At 34.3% G+C, this 23,106-nt stretch overlaps 1 protein-coding gene and 1 pseudogene across 1 annotated transcript in view; one reads left to right on the top strand and one right to left on the bottom strand.

The window, feature by feature from the left end:
* Positions 1-23,106, bottom strand: part of LOC145279914 (calexcitin-2-like) — a 359,870-nt gene that overhangs the window by 72,721 nt on the left and 264,043 nt on the right. Inside the window, exon 3 of the mRNA XM_080131471.1 lies at positions 6,711-6,836. Coding sequence (XP_079987597.1) covers positions 6,711-6,836 — 126 coding nt within the window. The remainder of the gene's footprint in view (positions 1-6,710; positions 6,837-23,106) is intronic.
* On the top strand, positions 6,307-6,425 carry LOC145280391 (5S ribosomal RNA; annotated as a pseudogene).

Genomic DNA, 23,106 nt, shown 5'->3' with positions numbered 1-23,106 from the left:
GCGTGCGTCAGAATCAGAGCTTCATCATTGAAACCTTTCATGCAGCAAAAATTAGAACCGATTATCATTCACTGGCGGTGGTTGAACGTTTACGAAGCCGATGCAATTGATATTAGCACAGTTGGGAGATAGGTTCGTCGATTTTAAAGTGGGGACAAAGACGTGAGTCAAAGTGCGCTCCGATCTTTTACGACTAGGACTTAAAAAGAGGCTAGAAAAAGTGCATTCAGAATTGTGATGACTATGTAGAAAAATAAATTCTGGAGCACAAAAGGTCGATCGTTTTATTAACACCATTCCCAATTTTTCTGGCTCTTGAACGTTTTAGTTTTTTAGTTAAAAAATAGGAGGCCTTACTTTTTAAATAATCTGCATAGTAAAGAACACAGCCGATAAGCTACGTAACTGACTGGTTATACAGAAGCAAATATTGATGTGTTTAATGCATTAATACACATAACATTTAAAATGCAACTCTTATTTTTATATATTAGATATTTTAGCTGAGAAAAAGGCAATTGAATAGAAGAAAACATTCCATTTTGTAAAATCATTTTATATACGTAAGCCTGATCAAATGATCAAATCAATGTGTTAGCGACTATGTGACTTCAGAATTCAGTTTCTGTTGCTGAACGTCTCTGTAAATATGGCTTTATTTACTGCCACAAACTGTGTTACATGAACATAAAAGAAAAAGATGGCGCCGATTCGTCAATGGTTTTGTCGCTTGTTTGATTGAAATTACAATTAAACAGGATTTTGTCTGTTTTTTACTATTGTGTTTCTTTAGGCAATCTTTTGTACAAGTAAAGATAAAAACATACTTCAATATTGTCGACTTTTATCAGAAAATATTTGCTGTAGAAAAGTTTGGAGAATTTTTTTTGTTTATATATTTTTAATTGTACATTTTTCCCTACTGGCCTTCCAAAAAAAAAAGACAAAAGAAATAAATATCATTATTCTCTAAAAATAAGCACACACAGTAACTCTCACATACACACACACACACACACACACACACACACACACACACACACACACACACACACACACACACACGAATACATACAGTAAAGAAATAGTTTTGTATATTTATATTGTGGATGTATTTGTGTATATGTGTGTATGTTTGTCTCTGTTTGCGCACTGTATCACTGTATTAGTTGTGCCTGGATTCTCTAAAATTTAATAGTAAGTAGGAAGGTCTGATGAAATTAAATCACACACACACACATATGTATGTATATATATATATATATATATATATATATATATATATATATATATATATATATGGAGGGGGCTGTGTGTGCTTGTGTGTGTATACGATGATTTTATCGCTATAGTATCCTAAATGTAAATGGCGTTTATCAAAAAGTGTTAAATAACAAGCAAAGCATTATCACAGTATTGATTTATTTTTACAAGAATATTTGACTGCATATATGTATATGTGTTTCAGTTCAGATATCCTAAGATAATTCAGCATTTTCAGGTCAGACTTTACGACGAAGTATCTGGTTCATTGTAAGATCTGTCTCAAGATATTGGATTTCTAAAGAAATCTCAACTGAAACACCCATGAATCCAGGCAATAATAATAGTGTAAATAAATAAGATTTATACTATAAATCTAACTACATATATATATATATATATATATATATATATATGTACAAGACATTGTCTGTGTGCGGAACGGATTCTACCGCACTTTTCTGTCAATACTTGGTCCACAGATTCGAAACTTGATATATAGGAGAATCGAACTTGTGAAACAAATTCGATTTGGTTTTTGGCCGATAAAAATAACTACAAGCTGTTAAAATTGAAAAATGGAATTTGGTAGGCGTAAGTTGACTAAAAGCATTTTACGCATGCGCAAATATACATTTATAGGTTATATTTTAGTATTGATATGCATATAGATTTAGCTCATATGATAACGAATAACGCTGGAAAGCTATATGTTTTTGTTTCGATTCTAGTTGATGGCACCCATCAATTGCGAAATACCTGAATTCTTTACATGTGCGTTATTAATACCCAAATCACATATGCATTGTCTTAGATTCGAATCCAGACTTGGATTTACTTTTATATTAAAGGTGAAATAGGCTATTAAAGAATACAACTATTTCATTACGTTTCGAATGTTTTAGATGAGTATTTGCTATTTGTATTATTTAGATATTTCGGACTACCATTCACATTTCAGGTGTCATTTTTACAACGTTTCGGTCGATGTAACCTCCAACTTTCTTCAGATGTATCTTATCGAACTCGGGAATTTTACTGTCGAACTCGTTATTTCAAATTAATCCCTTTCTGTTCATTGATTCTGCTGTAAATTTTCAACGTCTCGACTTAAACTTAAAATAGGCTAGAGTATAAAATTATTACTATTTGCTATAAAGCTATATAGGTTAAGCTATAAAATTTGGGGGGGGGCACATAGTGGCTGTTCGATCTCTATGTGTACTTCTTTATATGTAAATCTTGGACGTTACCAATTCTATAGCAACACATATCGATCTATATATAATAAAAGAGAAAAGTCAATACTCTGCTTTTACTGTAGTAGAGTTCATGATAAAGAGGCTTCGATTGTAAACAGCGTTTAATGATATCTGTGTCCGTGCACGTTTTGTATCTTTCCTTTAACTACTCCCCCATTATTGGTTTTAAGAAAAGCAATCATGGAATTCTCTCAACCCTGAGAAACATTTTTGAAGTTTATGACTCTTGTATACTTAATGAGCAGCTAGGGATGACCAGGAGTTTGTATTAATCAAAGGTTTATTATCTGAACACGACAGGTTTTAATCATACAGGCTGTTTTTTTATAGTATTCGCTTTTATTAGTCGATAGCTTTCCGACTAGCTAGGCTTTATGAGAGAACATAGAACAATTTCTTTCCGGCATAAATTCTAGAGTATTCATTTTGAGACGGTAAATCAGTACACATGCTGTATTTTCTGTTTATGAAGTTATTAGGATTTAGCGGAACCACAGTCGTTACTGGAATAAGGAACTAGTTTGAGTAATACTACTATTTGGGCTTAGTGCTGCATTCCTTCGGTTACCAGAATAACAGTTCGCAATATCTGTTGACCGTTATACATAGACGTATAGTTGCGGAGAACATAACAATTTTTCTCTATTCGGTAAGTGATGAGTTTAAGAAGTGCAGGCTCTGCACCATGCAACTGAAACGTATACGATCGCGGATGACAAATCGGAGTAACGCTTCAATAAGAATAGTTTATCTTCTCTAGCTAGAGTATCTGCTCTATACTAATGTTTCAACCTACACAGGATGAACAATAACAGCGACTCATAGCATTCCCAATGGTATTTATGAAATTAGTTTTTATAGCATACCTATATGATTAAACATATCTATACTCCTAGAGATTGGTTTGTGTGTGTGTATTGCTATTCATATAAAAAAAGTGTTTTTCTATTTATTTAAAAATAATATATATCTTTCTTATATATGGGTCGTGGAAGTGTATTCATATGCAAAAGACGTAGCTAATTTGCATATTCTTTTAAACATTCATTTTAATTAATTTCCTATTATTTTTTTCGGTTATCTAACGGGGTGATAATCTTTTGGTAACTATTACGTGTAATTATATTCATGCAAATATTCTATAGGATTCGTACTGGCGTAATAACTGCGTAAAACGTTTATAGTAAACTGAAACATTCTTTCTATATATATATTAATGTATGCGTATGTATATTTGTTTCAAAAATTTTGCGTACCAAATTCCTCTGTCGGTTTTTAGTGTGCAGACATGAAACAATGCGAAACTTTATATTTGGGTTTTAGCCGGGGAAAATCGGTGCTAAAGTGTGAAAATTAAAAAAAAATGGAATTTGCCAGGTGAAAGTCGAACGACGGCATTACGAATATGCATGAGACGCGTAATAGATAGCTATTACGCTTCTCATGTTTTTAATGTTTTAATATTTAGCTTTGCAGCAAACATGTCTTCATAGGTCAAGCATTGACATCAAAGGAAAACATAAATCGTAAGCTAAACGTTTTTGCTTTGATTCTCAGTGGTGCCGCACGAGTCATTTTTTTTAACTTTTTAAATCATTACTATATATGTAGTCCAATAAAATTTATAATATAAATCCCAAAATCTGGTTAGTGTGTATGAAGGTGTGTATATTTGTATGCCTCGATAAAATTTTTGTCATCCGAATTGGACCGGGTTCAGATTGATGCCATCTGATAGAGCAATCACTCGACTGGATAATATGTAAGAATTAGAAAAAATAGTCAATTATTTCGTATAGAAATAAAGTGTTATACGTAGAGGGGGTCAGTGAAATTGTGTTTTTCTAAACGACTTCAAAAACTGCGCATGCGCGTCAAGCAGTATGTTTTGCATTGGTTTAAATGAAAAGAATTTCCAACGTTATTTCGCAATCACTGTTGTGGGCCAGTAGATTAGGAGGTTGTCTCGTAAGCTTTAGTTTTGACGTTCACATACACGTAACGATAGTCTTTTTAAAGGGGTTGTTTTATAATTTATATTAAAACAAAAAACAATTTCCTTATTTCGATTTTTATCAGGTTTAAGTAAACTGAAGGTTAAAATTCTAATCCAATGGCGATAAAGAAAAAAGAAAAAAACTTTCTATCATTTACATCTTTTACATGTTTTAACATTTAAACAGGATTAAACTATTTTTATTTGGCATTTTGTTTAATTAAAACACAATATTTGACTTATTTTGAGGGTGATGTAATGTAATTTTTTGACATTGTAACTTTCTTCTTTAAACACATTAAGTCGTAACTAATCATTTTTTATAACGGTTATTTCGGTTAAAACAAATTCTACTTTGTTATTTTTAAAACAGAATTATTTTCAGTTTGCTTTCGTTGCAACAGACCGTAACGAGAGATCTTTCTATACTGAGGCAGCATTAAAGTAGTTTGCTTAAATTGGTCCGGAGAATAACTTCTTATCTTTGTATACTTTCTGCCGAAATATCTAGCAAGGAGGTTTTCAAGTACTTCTTTTTTTTTCTGGGCGATTACATTTTCGTGTTTTTATCCGTTCTTTTATTTTTGAAATTCTTTATGGAATTAGCGGCTGTGTCCAAACAGAACTTCATAAACGACTTCTAAACGACTGTTCCCGCATTAAGCATTATTTTTTAATCTGTTTAAATAAAACAATTTCCAACGTTATTTCGCAATCAGCATTGCAGACTAATGGATTAGGAAGTTTGCCTCCTTAGCTTTAGTTTTAAGCGTTGATAAAGAGTCGTAAAATATGGTTTCAAGAGCTGATAGGCATCGATAGAGAGTCTTTAAATATGGGTTTTACGCCATATATATTATATTAAAAAATCTGGTTTTAAGACTCGAATTGTAAGATAAGAGGTAAAGACTCAATTAAGGGGTCTAAAAATGCAGTGTTTAGATGATTGTCAAAAAGTTCAAAATATGTTTAGTTTTCATAATTAACATAATCTAAAATATGGTCTAAGATTCATTTAAATTAAATGCAATAAGTCGGGACTCATCTCTTGGACTTCGGGCATTCGGCCTTTTGGTCAAGATCAAAGTGTAGTATCTGTTCCGGCAGATAATGCAAGCTATGACTAGCTATGACTAGCAAAGACCAGATGTGGGGGCAGCCCCACATGCCTGACCATTAACCGGCTCCCATTTCCCACCTCTCGGGAGCTGGTCCCCTTTTTCCCTTCCCCCTCCCTTCACTCCTCACATTAAAAATCGGCCTTGTGCCTAATTTGCTCGGTGGGGGAGCAAATAAACACCATCTCTTGGACTTCGGGCCGGGATCAAAGTGTAGTATCTGTTCCGGCAGATACTACAAGCAAAGACCATATGTGTGGGCAGCCTCACATATAAGACGTTGGTCAATGTAGTGGCAACCCTTCATACCAACTGTCACTATCCAACTCCCCTACTCCCCGGGGAGTTGGTCCCCATTTCCCCTTAACTCCTCACATTAAAAATCGGCCTTGTGCCTAATTTGCTCGGTGGGGGAGCAAATAAATACCATCTGTTCTTCAGATGCTGCACTTCTATTTCTTGTTCTCTTTCGATGGAGGAGAAATCCTTCACGACTGAGACAATTTTTATTTTTGTACCTTTTCTCCACGTTAAAAAACGACCCTGGTGTCTAACTCTGTCCCGTGGGGAGGCATAGTAAATAGGTACACCTTTATGGTTTCATATTTATCTACGTAATAAGCTCATACGACATATTTACGGTTTCATATTTATCTACGTAATAACCGCATACGGCATAATCACGTTGACACACCGGTTCCCGTCAGATCACCGAAGTTAAGCAACGTTGAGCCTGGTCATTACTAAAATGGGTAACCAATTTGGGAAGTCCAGGTGCTGTATGTAGGAGGACGTCGACCCCTCCCTGCAAAAAAGTTGCAAAAACCTAACGTCGTCATATCTCCTAACGGGGATATACATGCGACTGGGGACCGCTTGTGAATTTCATACTCCCATGGAACATAAAGCCGGTTAAACCCTGAATAGGGTTGGTGCTGACTACACACACACACACACACACACGTAATAACCTCAGATGGGCAGGCAGAGGTATAAAGTTTTAAATGCAGTATCAACCAACATTAATGTTAAATTTAAATTTACAAATAAAATAAGATAGTTCATTCTTACATGCATTTGGAGGTCGTTTTTTCGGTAGAATCTGGATCCCTTCATTATTCCAGTCCAAACTGTACCAATTCGTGTTTGAATTAGACGAATTTTCTCACTGTCTTTCTTGCTCATCTCCACCAGTTTCTGTGAGAAAAAAAAGGAAAACGATTATAGAAATGTACCAAAAAGTAGCTGGAAGTTAACAAACCATTTAGAGATAACGCATTTTGAACAAATCTCCATAGAAAACATGAAGCTTGTTAAGATATCTCTAATAGCGCCGCAAACATCACTCAGAGCAAATCTTCTCTGCCAACCATCCGATTTGCTTCACAACTAAATACGAAGCGTAACATGTCATTAATTCTCGATATAGTACCTTTTGTAACCATGAAATGTCATTGGAGTGAGGAAAATGGTAAAAAAATCGCGATTCATCCTACGGTCTACATCAACTTATTAACGAAATACTGGAAACTACAGCGAAAGGCGCTTTCCAGTTTAGGTCTTCGCATGACTTTCTGTCAAGGGTTAAACCATACATGGCAAGCTTCAACGTTGTGGACCTGTCTGCGAACAACGGTCTTCTTCTCTTTTAAATAGAACAAAGCTTCAGACACCTAGGGATAAGTTTTAAAACTATATTTACGGGTAGTGAATATATATATATATATATATATATATATATATATATATATATATATAGTTTATTCAGCCACTCTGATGAGTCGTATACGTCGAAACACATGTCAGTGGATAATTATATTTTAAACAGTATATATGCTACTTCCTATTTGGGGGCACTAACTGATAAAAGGGAAAATTATTCCCAACTCGCATTTAGGTAAAAATGCGCTTTCGTATAAATAATTGAATTCATTCAAAAGTATAGCAAACAAAAACAAATAAATAACACACACACACAAACACACACACACACATATATATATATATATATATATATATATATGCCACCTCTCAACTTGAACAAGAATGCATTTATTAAACAAATAATATATTGTACGATCATAGTATTATATGTACCAAGCTTGTGACAGGATACCAGTATGTCGCCGTTGCTACAGAACTGCAGGCATAAAATGATAAAAAAAACATAAAAAGATAAAAAAAATAAAACAATCATAAAATGAAAAAAATACCAAAATGATAAAAATCATAGAATCGTAAAAATCATAAAATCATAAAAATCATAAAATGATAAAAATCATAGAATCATAAAAATCATAAAATCATAAAAGTCATAAAATCATAAAAATCATAAAATCATTAAGGCAATCATCAAAAATTTCACTAGAAATTTTCTTTATTTGAATTTCTATCAGCAATAAATTACTCTATCGGGGGTTATTGTTATATTCAAGACGACACTGGAAATCGTCATATAACTTCACGCAGAAATCACCGTTATGTAGACATGATCTAAATCTTAAACCAAACCTCGGATATTGGCATCTTAGATCTATCATCAAAGATGAGAGCTAATATTGAAAATTTCTATATCATCAGGAATTTAGAGCAAACCTCAAATATCTTGCAGCCATCATCGAAAATACTTCTATATGAGGGTCAAAAATAAGATTAAGAAAAGTTATTAATTGAGAAAAGGATATTAGCGATATTAAGAATGATTCTTTTGTTGTTTCAAGCAGGGTGTTAGGTGGGTGATCATGAGATTTCAGCATATTTTTCTGTTTGTATAGAAAGACTTAATCTAAAGAAATTCTATCTTTAGACTCCACCAGAATTTCTCTAGTTCATTTAGTTACAAATCCTGCACAATTCTTGCTGCGATCAAACATTATTATTGTACATCAACCTATAGAAAGTACTAACTATGGAAAATACCATAAAATGGGGTAACATTTAATGAGAGGTGAACAGGTATAAAAAATCTTCGTTTGAGCTAGACAGCGCATGCATCAATAAATAATCGTATGATCATTGTTCCATGCAAAATATTAATGACTCCTATCTACTACTGGAGGTAAATACCAATGTAAAAGTGTGTTGTTTTAAATAGATATTGGTGTCAAGATAAGATCAAATTATCTCGGATCATACAAATCTGTGAAAAATGAAAGAATTTCCTTGGATTTGCCGATTATATGACTGATAAAATGTATAACAATGACGACTGGCGACGTGTATATACCAAATTCGAATCCAGTCGGTTAGATAACATTTCTTTCATTTCACGTTGTATCTCCTCTAAGTTGCGTGTTGTGGGAAGAATCGAGAAAACCAATAACAAAAATAGAATGAAGCTGGCCAAAAAAGCTGTTCCCTATATGCAATTAATTATATTAGCACCTGTTGATGCCGAAACACAATGCACATTTCTACCGAGTAATAATATACGATCGGTTGAACACATATCAATATATTGTCCATATATTGCGGAAACTAGTGTTTTATAGCACTCCCAATAGTATAAGCGGATAATAAAGCACAACAAAAAAGCAGGTCACAAAATGGATAGTGTCGAAGAGACGAGTTCGAATCGTGTCCGTTCTATGAGGTATTTATACCACTGGAAAAGGCACGTATACTTAATTCCCTGAAATTTATGGATTAAATAGAATTTACTTTTTATTGGTTCCAATCTCTGGTATCTCCTTTTAAAATATTTAGAGCAAGGACTTTTCTGATTGCTACAACTGTAAAAAAATTTAAAAAAAATGTTGTTCATGCCGATGTGGGACTAGCATTAAACGGAATCATCACAGACAGTTTCTTTTCAAGAACTTTCCATATGCGGAACACGCTATACAGAACTGCTTTTCTGCATGCCTCAAATTTAATATCAACAAATATTTGTCATAAACTGTTTTCATCAGTAATCAATTTTTGCTATCCTCTCATAATATTCTTCATAATTCAACTAACAATTTCTCTTATTAACCCTTATCTCGAGTATCATTGAGATGTAGTGGCTCGTCAGTAAAAAAAAAGGCAAATTTCATCATTACATGTGTGCTCTTAAACGCGCCTGTTACAAATCGACTTAACATTATTGAATGAATTGCATGCGAATTGTGTAAGGAGGCGCACCTGTCTGTGACGTAACGAGTTATCAATAAAGGACAGACTGTTTTGCTACAAAAACTAACTTTGCTTTCTTTTTTTATTTTTGTTTCAGTTGCGTCTTTGCTCGTCCATACAGGGCTTCGTTTGTCGGTTCTTCTGTAATTTCCGCTCATATTTGACATAGCTAAACATCGTTAAATGAGTAGGTTCAATGGGCATTGTGTATGAGATACGTCAAAGTATCTTGATTAGAGTCTCTATCAGTCGATTGATTTCTTTTTCCTTTTAATATAGTAGTTTATATCTTTATTGCATCATGACGCAACGAATGCAGGTGTCAGTTAACACTGAGTTCTAAGTCGCAGTAATCTAGAGTTGGAAACCGATAATAACTAGGAATGGAATTAGAAATTACCTATAACTTCTGTCTGGTCTTGGCTGGTGGAACGAGAAACATCTACTCGTGTAGATTCAAGTAATAATTCAGTTCTAAATGCAGTATAGATTTCCGAGGTCGACATAAAGATTCACCTAAAGAAGGTCGTAGATTACATCATCCGATTAATTGGAAAAATGACAACTAACATGGAGATAGACGTCCGATTTTTTATTTTGTTTACCAATTTTGTACTTATGCAGAATACGGACCGTGCTGAAGAAATGACGTTATTATTAAGAAACCCATTCATAACATGGGAAGAGGAGGCTTTAGCTATACTGTACTTTCGCCTAACAATTTGATAAACAACAAATACTGTAATAATTGAATTCTACTCGAAAATCCTATCTAAAATACAGCACGTTCTCTTTTTCTTAAAATATCATTTTGTTCGTCTGTCACACTAATAGGATCCTTATCATTCTGTCACATTTGGTTGGAATTGAATTCTCATCGCTAACCGCGCAGATAAAATGGGCTCATGTTGAAAAATATCAGTTCTTTTATTTTAGAATAAGAAATTCTTTTAAATTTGTTATTTGAAGTTTTAGATTATTTCCACCAAAGCCATAAACATTAAAATGTCTATTACCAATTTTTCCCCCGTGAGTAATTGTCCCCATTTCTTTTTTGTTTGCTTTCTTTCATTTTCTCCTCAGTCAAAAGCATATGGTGCAACTTTAAACCAACGTCGTTTGCTTTTTATATTTTTATGTTTTGTCTTGTTTTTCTTTTCTTTTGAAGCGGGGGGGGAGGGAATCTTAGAAAAGAAAAAATAATTTTAGCAAATTGTCTTTACTTTTAAACAAAACAGAGAAGAAATCACATCAATTTTTCAAATACTAGGTAAAAAAAATCAATATCGATTGAAATATCTTGACTGTAAACAATGTCGCCAGCATATAGTTACAAAAGTACTAAATAAAAATACGTGCGTCTAAACTGACTTTCTCATAAGTACACAAAGATCTCTAATTATATAAGATTAGGTGTATATGCTTATGCATTTGTATGTATAAGACATTGTGGGCTATTTTTAGTTTCATGAAGTGCAATGTTAAAGGGGGGGGGGGCAAAGATGAAATTGAAGCCGTTCTGAAAGATTCAAGTATGTTTGATATTTTGTGAAATTTTAACAGTACATATTGGATATAAAATTAATAAATCTTCCCCAATTTCAGAAACTTTTGAGTATTTCTAAAAGGTTTTAAAGACGCATAAGATGGACATAAGGTCTTCTTTGAAAACTACTATTTTAAATTTGCATTAAATTTGATTTTATAGTCTTTAGACGCCATATTACAATGGGTTTATAAATTTCAGTTTATTTTTAAGCCCTCTTAAGTTTAAACCTTAAAGATTTTAGAATTAAAATAATGTAAAAGATTTAGTTCAAATTGGAATGAGGATTCTAGATATAAGATCTAGTATTATAAAATATTCATGTTAATCTTCGTAAAGGGGACAGAAATGTGACGCAGTTCAAAAAATTAATTTTATTCATTTTTCGACGGGTATTCTGAAAGTTATCCAGGCTGCTAAATAAATAATGAATGCGATGTTCCATCCAATTGGATTGTTAAACACTTTTGCGGCAGCCTATAAAATATTGCCGCCTGTGAAGACATAAATAGCTTTTAATCATCTTCTTTCCCCACAGCTTCTGGGATTGCTGCATCAATTGAGAGGTTCAGAGTTTGAAAGTAACAGCTGAATTAGGTATGGGCTTGAAATCGTGCGATAAAGTTCCACTGATCATTACCGGAAAAAAGATGAAGAACATATACGAGTATTTTATCATAAACCATTTAGTTGTTGGTTAGTTGTTTTTGCTTTACGGCATATCAACACTTTGCCGGTTATTTAATGCCGAATCCAGTGATTTTGAAGAATCTATTTTAATAGAATATATTTGGGGTCTTTTTTTTTCAAGTCGATTTCTATCCAACCATAGTTGAGACCCTCACAAGTACTACCACTCCGGGTCAGAGTGGACCTGGGAGCAATGGCAATTAAGGGGTGGCTCAACACTCTCCAAAACCCGCAAGGTGGGGCCTCACCATCGGATATAGTTTAAGGTCATATTTAGGGCCATAAACCATGTAAATATACAAAGAAACATAATTAGTGGATAAATGAATAACTAAACAGATAATTAAATGTAGTCGTCGTATTTCCTATCACAAGATTCCACACCAAATAAATAAATATTACTTGCTTATTAATAGAAATGAAAAGTATAAAATGGAATATACATACAAAGGTGAAAATGATATGCACAATAAATGCAGATTCCGAACGGAAGAATATAATCTTAAAACACTTATTAAAACAATTAACACAAAAGCATCCACAGCTACATTAGGGGTCAACCATATTCAACTACGTCATGTATTATCTGACTATGCACGAAAGACACTGAAATACAGCACCAGTACTAAAGCATCTGAACGACATTTATAATCTGAGAAAAAAAATGGTTGCTGGTTGCACTTAAAAAGATTCATTGATTGAAAACTAAGATCAAATGGGAGAAAGAAATCAGGTGAATGGAATTGAACTGACATTTTAATCAATTTTATCTACGTTTTATTTTGGGTCTTTTCGTGCAAAGCTTTTTACTTTTCATTGACTTCACTCTTAAAATGAAGTTCACTTCAATGCTGCGAGTTGCGTAATTATATTTTAAGGAAGCAAAGGGAATCTAAAAGTCCCATACACACATACACACATACATACATACATATATATATATATATATATATATATATATATATATATATATATATAAAGTGAAAGTGTCTGTCTGTGTATATGTCTGTTTACATTTCCCTGCACAATAACTCTGTCAATTTTAAGTCTACAGACTCGAAATTTGATATACAGGCTATTGAGATTTGGAAGAATCTTTGTAATCCGTTTTCGGCCAGAATTTGGCTGTTAAGGTGTCAAAATACGACGATTTGACCTTTGGGAACTCTACCAAACTCCTACGCAAATTTTTTGGTATAAACAATTGAAATTTTAGATATAGGTTCCTTGGAAATGGATTTAACTTGATTTGAGCTCCAAACTATAAATGTAAAGGTCATAATAGGGGTCAAAATTTACAAAAATTGATCTCTGTAGTCTCTACCAAATTACTCAGACAATTTCTGGTCTAAACATTTGAAATTTTACATAAAGGGTATAAAGAAATAGGGCAAGCTTTATAATCGATTTGGGTCGAAAATTTGAGCTACCAATATATAAACTTTCGACAGAGGTGACGGATTTTTACAAGATCAGTATCGTTTTGAAGTTCGACCTTTCGGACGACAAATACCGAAAAATTGGCTAAAAATATTAATTTCTTCACCCTCAACTGGGCACTTTTCTACAGGGAGGGGTCACATTTTTCGCCGATATTTTCGAAAGTCATCCCTCTTTTCGGTTGTCTAGCCTTAATTCTAACCTACGTAACTTCCGGTTTGACGGTAGTCGTAACAGAAAAGACGTCACGTTTTTTCCTCCGTTCGTTTCCTGTTCGCGGTACGCGTTTGAGCCTACCTTCCTACTAGCACTTTTTTTTTTTGCTCAACACACACCTCCAAAAACCCGGGCAATTCCGGGGGCCCATGCTAGTATATATATATATATATATATATATATATATATATATATATATATATATATATATATATATATATATATATCTGTGTGCGTGCGTGTATGCGCGTGAATATGAGTGTGTGTTTATATATGTATATATGCACACATATATACATACGGGCAGACACATATATATACACATTCATATATACATATGCATACCCATATATACACATACACACACACACATATATATGCGCAACCACATATAGACATGTGTACACCTACATATATGTGTATATACGCGTGTGTGTATGTGTGTGTGCGAGTGAGATTATGTGTGGGAGAGACACCCGAAGAACATGAGTTAAATAGTTCGCATGAAGATAAAGATTAAAAATATGAATAAAAATTAGTTTGTTTCCATTTCTATATCATATACTTTTCCATCCTCCTTATATATGTGTATGTTCTATGTTTATTTGTATATTATACTATATATATATATTATTTTCACAAAAAAAACAAATACATAACATATAGCAACCTGCAGTGTATTTCATTGTTCGTTACAAATGTTTCGCGGCCATTCGGACAATTTCAAACCTGATATCTTTTGAAAATATTCACAAGAACGGCCTTTCATATATAGATATAAGGTTTGAAATTCTTTGAATGGTCTCGAAACATTTGTAACGGACAATGAAAATACACTACTTGGTATCAATCCAACTTTTGTTGTCTTGTTTTCGTGAAAATAATATATGAATGCCCGATTACAAAAACTGATAATTTTGAAGCTTACATATTAAGTCACTTTATACTGACTTAAAGTTTATTGGTATATGAATGATTACCGAATCCTCAATTATATAAACATAATACAATTCGGAATATTATAAATAATATATATATATATATATATATATATATATATATATATATATATATATCTTGTTGATATTTTTAACGATAAATACAGTTAAATAGTGATATACATGGTCCTGAGTTCGGTTCCCAGAAACAGTCAAGCTACGCTATATATATATATATATATATATATATATATATATATATATATATATATATATATATATATATATATATATATATACGGCATAATCACGTTGACATACAGGTTCTCGCCAGATCACCGAAGTTAAGCAACGTTGAGCCTTACCAGTAGCAGTAGCGCTGTGTCATAGAAATTTACAGGTTGGTATCTGGGTGCGCATCCATTCACTGGAAGAGACGCATCCCCAGTCTTCCTTAAGACATGTGTATAGGAGAAAGAAACTCTGATTTAAAAACCTGTGGTTTATTGTATACTCTGTCATGTGGAAGCCATCCGCACCGCAAAGGTTAGCAGTAATACCAAAAAGAGTTGTTGGTTCTACACAAAGCTTTCACCACTATAAAACAAATCATTTGTGTGGATTTGCGAGAACTTAGTTCTTGTGGCGGAAGCTCATACGTCGAAACCGACGGGAGAGTCCATTATATACATATAAATATATATATATATATTATTAGTTAATTAGATCCAACAAACACTTCAAGGGGGCTATAATTAAACATGACATCGCTCGTCTTAACAGACTACTGCTGATCAACGGAGAACTTGATTGGGAAATCTGCCTCTACCTGTATATTCCTCTGGCTTTGCTGCTTCAGGTTATCTGTTATTTCGAAGATTACAAAAATTTAGATGGCTTAACATTAACATTACGAAAGAAGATTGAACATGAGTTAGGTTAAGATTTAACATCAACACCAAAGCGAGGAATGTATAAAGACGCTGATGCTCTGATGCCAATCTGGCATCGGTATAAATGAATGGCTCTCGTCTTTGAGAGGTTTCATATTTTGACAAGCTTCACTCCTGATGCAATTCTCTACCTATATAAAAGCCAGGTGCGGCCAACGATGGAGCACTATTGACACATCTGGGCAGGAGCTGCTAGAGCAGCTTATCTTGCCTTGTCAGGGTTCAAAATAGACTTCGTAGCTTAGTGGGGGATGCCCTTTTCTCTTCCCTGCAATCTCTTTCCCACAGAAGAGTCGTTGCAAGCCTATCTCTTCTTTATTATTATTTTCATGGCAAGTGCTCAGCTAAGCTTCAATCTATTGTCCCCCCTCGACAAACTTTCACGAAAATCACTCGTCTAGCCAAAACCACTATCAATAATTTCCCACACTCTTTATCTGTGCCTAAACCTAAATGTAGATTCCATGAACAAAGTTGCTTTCTTAAAACTGCATGATTGTGGAACTCTCTTCCGATTACCTGCTTTTCAGCTGACTACAATCTGATTGTCTTCAAGTCCAAAGCAAACAAGTTCTTGATGACTTATCCTCCTAAGTAATCCAATTTACAAAATTCCTACTGCTTATGTTTACTACGCTGTAATTACATTGACTAATGTATATCCATTAACCCTTATCCTCGAGTGGGCCCCGGGCCTTGATAAGTGGTGATTTCTGTGTAAAAAAGAATGATGACATTAACTTTTAAATCGGTAAAAATTTTTCATCACGCTAATCTATAATAATCTTAAATATCAGTAAAGAACGCCACGGCGAAGTTGCATGTGTCGCTAACTATTACTGTTACATATTGGGACCCTTGAGTTGACTAGTGTGAATTTTGGCAAAGGTTGCATTTTGTTCACATCAGGACAACCTGGTGGCAAACCAAAACGGACACAGCTGCGGGTGATGTATGTAATTAAAGCGAGGTTCAAAGTTTAGCTTTCTTGACAAAAGGTGCTAGAAATGCCGAGGAGCGATATGACGATAGAAAGGTAGTAACGTGTTAGAGGAATAACCTGCAGTTTTTAGTCAGTCCATCAGAGGAGGTGGGCTAAGCAATGATAGAAAGTTGAGAGGAAAGCTTTTGCCGAATTTTTAATTTGGATTTCAAATGATGCTACTTCAAATAAGTTTTCCTTATAATACCTTTACTTTGTATATGATTTTATATAGCCTTTTTCGCTCTGTTTGATCGTTTAAATTACAATCGTTATAAAACAATTATGTTTTCTTTTCACAACGTTGAATACAAGATAGAAAAAAAAACAAATTTGTACAATTTTCTTATTTCAATTCAGGCTAGGCTGAAAAGCTTCTTAAACAGCCCGCGATATCAACGAAGCGTTTGGCCCAGTAACTACTACTGAAGGCATAGAACAATGGTGATTTAAGCAATTTCGTGACGGCGAACAGAGTCTTGAAGATGATGCGCGTAGTGGTCGGTCATCGAATGTTGACAACGATCAATTGAGATTTAGTCGAAGCTAATCAATGCACAACTGTTCTAGAACTTGCTTTTGAATTAGACTAACGTATACGACGGTTCCAACCACTTGAGAGCGATTGGAAAGACAAAATAACTTGATAAATCACGGATTGAGCGGCAACCAAAAGAAACGCCGTTAGGATGTGTCATGTTCCCTTCTTTTACGCAACAAGAACGACTCGTTTCTCGATCACGTTTTGATTTGCGATGAAAAGCGGGTTCTTTACGACAATCGGCGACGCTCAGCTCTGTGGACAGATGCCGAGGAAATTCCACGACACTTTCTGAAGCCAGAGTTACACCAAAAGAAGATAATGCTTACTGTTTGGTGGTCTGCAACTGAACTCATCCATTACAGTGGTTTGGCTGCACGCGAAACCATAACAGCGGAGAAGTACTGTCAACAAATGGATGAAATGCATCAGTTACTTCAACAACAACACCCATCATTAGTCAACAGAAACGACCCAATTCTTCTTCACCACAATGTTCGACCGCGCATTGCTACACTGACCCTGTAAAAGTTGAACGAATTTGGCTAGTAAACTCTGCCTACTCCGGCATACTTTCCAGACCATTCACCTACCGGCTACCAATTTTTCAATCATCTCGAAAACTTTCTGTGTGAGAAATACTTAAAAAACCTAAGTGATACCAAAAACGCCTTCAGCAACTTCATCGTCACAAAAACAAAACATTTTAAGTTACTGGCATAAACACACTTGTTTTGCGTTGGAAAAAAGTGTGTTGATTCTAATGGTTCTTATTGCAATCAATAAATTTTCGTGTGAGTCGAAATATGTCCATCTGAATTTAAAAGTAAAAAAAAAAAACAAGAACTTTCTTGTCAACGTGATAAGTGAATGTTGCCTTAAGACTCTGAAAGTGCGTCGTCATAATTAACACTAAATTAATACTTAAATAGAATAGAAAGTAGTCTTTGGTTTACTTTCGACCGCTTCCCTTATTTTGCTCTTTTAGTCCTCATATTCCATGAGCGATGTTTCTGACAAAGAGGGAAGGATTGTTACTCTCTGGGTCAGAATCGATTGCCTCTAACGCTTATCATTGGCAAGTTTTTAAACTTGAAGTGGTATTTTTGCTCCTAACATCAAGTGACTTCATACCTTGTCAGGAGAAGTTTAGACAATTAAATGAGTAAATAATTAAGTAGTTAATGTGTTACGCGGTCTCTTCCGCAATGAGTACTGTCTCTTCCGTTCGATAAGACCTTTTGAAAACGTCACCGAGAAAATTCTCTTGCATTATTTTTCCTTCCTCTCCAAAACCATTTTTATTATTTTTATTTATTTAGTTTTTACCTGTATTATTTATTGTTCTCTGTCTCTATCGGCATCTATTCGAACTCCCTATATGTCTGCTGCAATATTCTTTATTTCTACATGATTCAATCTTCCTCTTGCCTTCCTATATATTTTCTGTCATTCTCCCTCCTGGACTACTCTCTCTCTCTCTCTCTCTCTCTCTCTCTCTCTCTCTCTCTCTCTCTAATAAAACCTTTAATACCTCAGTAAGTCACTATTGTCTTTCCGTGCATGAGAAGTTTTGCTCGTCTTGCTAAATAGACGAGACAAAGAATGAACGACGAAAGGACGACTACGAAAGAAAGACCAGCACATATAAATATCCTGCATAACGCATATATAAACAGACTTTTTGTTTGTATTTTTGATCGCTCACTGGCACAAAAGCACATAGCAAAAGTACACGTTTACGAAAAGACCATATGTGGCACAATGGCTACCTCCCTTTTTAAGGGAGCTGGGGGCTTCTATATTAATAACCCCTATATCTAGCTTCTAACTTTGTGCCTGACTTTGTGATGAAGTTAAAAACGTTTCATGCAGGTGTTTTGTGGGTTTGGAAACGTTAGATCATGTCGGTTGGGTTTGAATGGCAAGTGTTATGAAAATTTTATCAGCGTCAAAATCATTCAAGAAAGGTCAGACTTACATGCGGATATCTGAAGTCGAAAAACAAAGCATTGTATGAAACGCATATTTCTCTCTCTCGTTCTCTCTCTCGTTCTCTCTCTCTATCTCTCTATTTCACATCCCTTCTCTCTCTTTCAATGAAGATAGAGAGAATTAAATATAATTTCATTGTTGTAAAAACAGTTGAGGCTTTGCGCGCTATACGCGATGGGTCGACTAAATGTGATCCTGATTTTAAATCTTAAATAAATTATATATATTTTTATAAAAATGCATTTGTCGCTATTTTTCTACAAGTATTCGATTTCAGCATACCATTAATGCCGACGATGGGAAAATGCCTTCAATAACCACACAAGATGCGACCCATGCCAGACAGTTATAGCCGACGACGTATCGACTCGTTTTCGTTGAGGTTTCCAGCATGTATCCATCGTTTAGATAGCGTTGGATATTGTTTATTCTCCGGGGAGCTGGTTGCGTTCCCAAGACGTTCCTCGACCAAGGAACCCTCCCGGGGAGGTGGTAGTACCGCACATATGCAAACTTTTGTTTAACGGAAAACGTTACATTGCAAACATGGTTACAGGTTTCTGGCAAGTATTTACTTGAACGACTTGGCTACTTTTGCTAGTTTTGTTTTAATTGCCCAATTACATAATTAAGTGCATGCTTTTAATTTGGTTTCCGTTGTAAAGTGCTTTAACATATTTTACGATTAGACGATCGGACGTGTATGGCAACTTAACGAGCTAAATTAAATTCAAATTATCCCCATATGTATAAATATTAATTGCCTCTCAAGGTCTTTAAAAATTATCTCATGAACGCGGTCATAAATGACAGCAAGTCGCATCTCAAGGCAGATACCAAAAGTGGAAAGTGTCGTAAACTAGTCTAGCGCGTTCGTTTACATTCGCCAATAAAACATGGTTGCCTCAGTATTTCACAAAAACGAATCGTCTTAAGATACGTCCATCGTGCATGTGCGTTAACTGATGTCAATGCTATTTCTGATGTAAAGTATCACTAACTGGTAATTTATTCGTTTACCACGAAACAAAATGTGGCACAAGGTCGGTTTAATGTGGGAGACAACCAGCTCCCCTCAAAACGGGTTTCTGCAAAAGTAAAATTGCCTTACTATAAGTTTCCCCATTCATTGACTAAGGACAATTAATTTGAGTGCAGCATCTAAGCAGTGACAAGCCCAGTACGAATACCGGGTGTCACTGACTGATATTTCAAATTAAATGTGTCAGACTGACGTAAATACAATTTTTAAGTCGATCCTGGCAGACCAATGAAACGGTTATTACAAACTTTAACATGACACACCAATAAAAATTCTATTTCGAACTTACAAACAAAAAATAATATTTCGAATTTAAGTTAGACAGATTATCAAAATGTTATTTTAAACTTTAGTGTGACGGACCAACGAAATCACAATGCTAAATTAAGTAGGGCTAGGACAACAGCGTATTCTTTTCATTGTTTTGACTCTCGAGTGTGTATCCGTTGATATCTTATAAGCTTTTATATAGACTTATGTGGTTCATAACTGGTTCTAACTGCGTCGAATATATACTTGAGAGTGAAAACAATAAGATTATTCTGTTGTCATAGTCCTAAAATTAAGCGTAGCAAACCACCTAAAATGCTATTTACTAATTAAGCCTGGAAAATTAACAAAGCCTTATTTTACATTTACGCATGACAGACCAACACAATGATATGTCTATAATAAGCGTGGCACTCCAACTAAAATACTATATCCAAATTAAGCATGATCGACCAGAAAAAAAACATCAATTTCAAACTAAGATTGTCAGACAAAATGTGTGTGTGTTTTTTAATAAACGTCACAGGTAAGAAATGATATTAAAACTTTACTTCGACCGACGAACGTAAATGTTATTGGAAACTTAATCGCAATTGATCAACCATTCGAAAAATCCTATTCCAAAGACAATTTGGCAACATGTAAAGCAAGATTCACTTTTTTTAATCTGCGTATTTATTGATGAAAATACCATTACAAACTGAGACAATATATAGACTGAACACGTATAAATACGAAAGGCGTTTCAAACGTAATGCCTCAGTTATTTTTATATGGCTCAAATGGATCAAACGGGATAGCAAATTGGATTATTATGATGGATGAACTTATGCATTCATTACCTAAACGTTTCATCTATATTACAAATATTAACAGCGTTAGATTCTAAGAAAGCAACATCTGTCATGGACGTGCGTCAGAAGCAGAGATACGTCATTGACTTCCTCGTAAAAGTCCATTGAAAATAATGGTAACTATTAGAAAAATAAAATCTGAGGCACAAAAGGTTGCTTGTTTATGGTACTACACCCATTTTCGTAGTTCTTCAACTTTTTTTAGTTAAAGAAATCGGAGTCATTACTTTTGGAACGACTCTCGTATGTTGAGACAAATCTAAAACCATGATGATCAAAACATGGCGATTGTTGAGGTAAAATATTAAGCCATTAATAAGTCTAGCACGTTTGTGTAGCACTGTATTACAAAGCATAGTCCCCTTAGCATTTAGAAACTACATTAGCATATCGATAAATGGGATAATGAAACTCATGAATTAGTTCCTTTATCACATCATCAAAGTTCAGCGATGTTGATCATGCTTAGTACTTAGATGGATGACCTTGAATCGGTGGATTTATATCTTTGCGATTAAGTGCTATACACTTGAGTTAAACGTTATAATTTCAGCGACAAGCAGGTGACCCATAGGCTTATATAAACACTAAAAAAGAATCAAAACTTTACTTGAAAATGAACATGGGTTTACAACATCAGTCGTAGAGATATATACTAAACCAAAACATATAAACACGCTCGCGGCTTTATTCCACAGTTAATTTGTCTGTACACACATTTACTTAATTATTGCTACGTGAATTCTAGTTCGTCTGTGGATAAATAACTCTGTGTGCCTTCTACTACTGAATTATGTCCCTTGCATCGGTGGATTTATATCTTTGCGTATATGATTTTTACCAATTTAAAAGGAACCAACTGCTTTTTTTATTTGAAGTGAATGCTTAATTTAATACTTTACTATGCGCTGTTCTGCAAAGAGGGTTGTTTTAGATTATATTTGTGTGGTTGCTTATGTAGTTTCTGCACGAGATTCCTTCAATAACTTTCAAGACATTTTTATAAGCATTTTAAATTGTTATAGACACTTGAAAATTCAATATGCTATTGTTATACATCTTATGAGATGACTGACCAATTTTTCTGATTTCAGTTTCAAATTACAGGAGGAATTGGATTCTTCATCTGTATAAGAGCAAGGCACGTCCTAAAATGGAGTACTGTTGACACATATGGGTAGGAACTGCTGGTTAATCCCTATTCTGCCTTTATAGAGTTCAAAACCGGCTTCAAATACTAATAGGTCATACCCTTTCTCTTCACAACCACAGAAGAGACGTCACGAACCTGTCTCTGCTCTGTCGCTATTTTCATGACAAGTGCTCTTTTCTCCAAATAACATTTGATGTCGAAGGAATTTGCGACAAAACTTTTTTTATATTTGTATGTACAAAATGTACTTCTTAGGGTAATTAACGGATCATTATGGATTTTGGAACACGGTCGCTAGCTGTAAGGAATCGAAATGTAGCTTATATTTAGTAAAATTTTAATAAAAATGGTTAAATATGGCAAAGACTCTCGTGAAAATACAAACACCTACAATTGTTGTGAAAGTTTACTCAGTAGTAGTAATCATCAATAAATCAAATTTGTGAACATTTCAATTGTAGTTTTCTAAAAAAAATAATGGTTATTATATGGATGCCAGTTTTTATTTGACGATTTATATATTTTCTATTTGCATTTAATGTAAGTTTCCAATGAGGACCAAGCAGATAACCATTGTTTACTTACATATTCTATATAGAGTTCAAAATAGACTTCGTAGTTTAGTGGGGGGTGTCCTTTTCTCTTCCCTGCAACCTCTTTCCCAGAGAAGAGACCTTGCGAGCTTGTCTCTGCTTTACCATTATTTCTTTGGCAAGTGCTCATAAAAACAT

This window comes from Euprymna scolopes, chromosome 7 (assembly GCF_053919585.1).
Source record: "Euprymna scolopes isolate OS-2025 chromosome 7, ASM5391958v1, whole genome shotgun sequence".
In the NCBI taxonomy this organism is placed as follows: domain Eukaryota; kingdom Metazoa; phylum Mollusca; class Cephalopoda; order Sepiida; family Sepiolidae; genus Euprymna; species Euprymna scolopes.
This window is presented reverse-complemented; position numbering and strand designations above follow the sequence as displayed.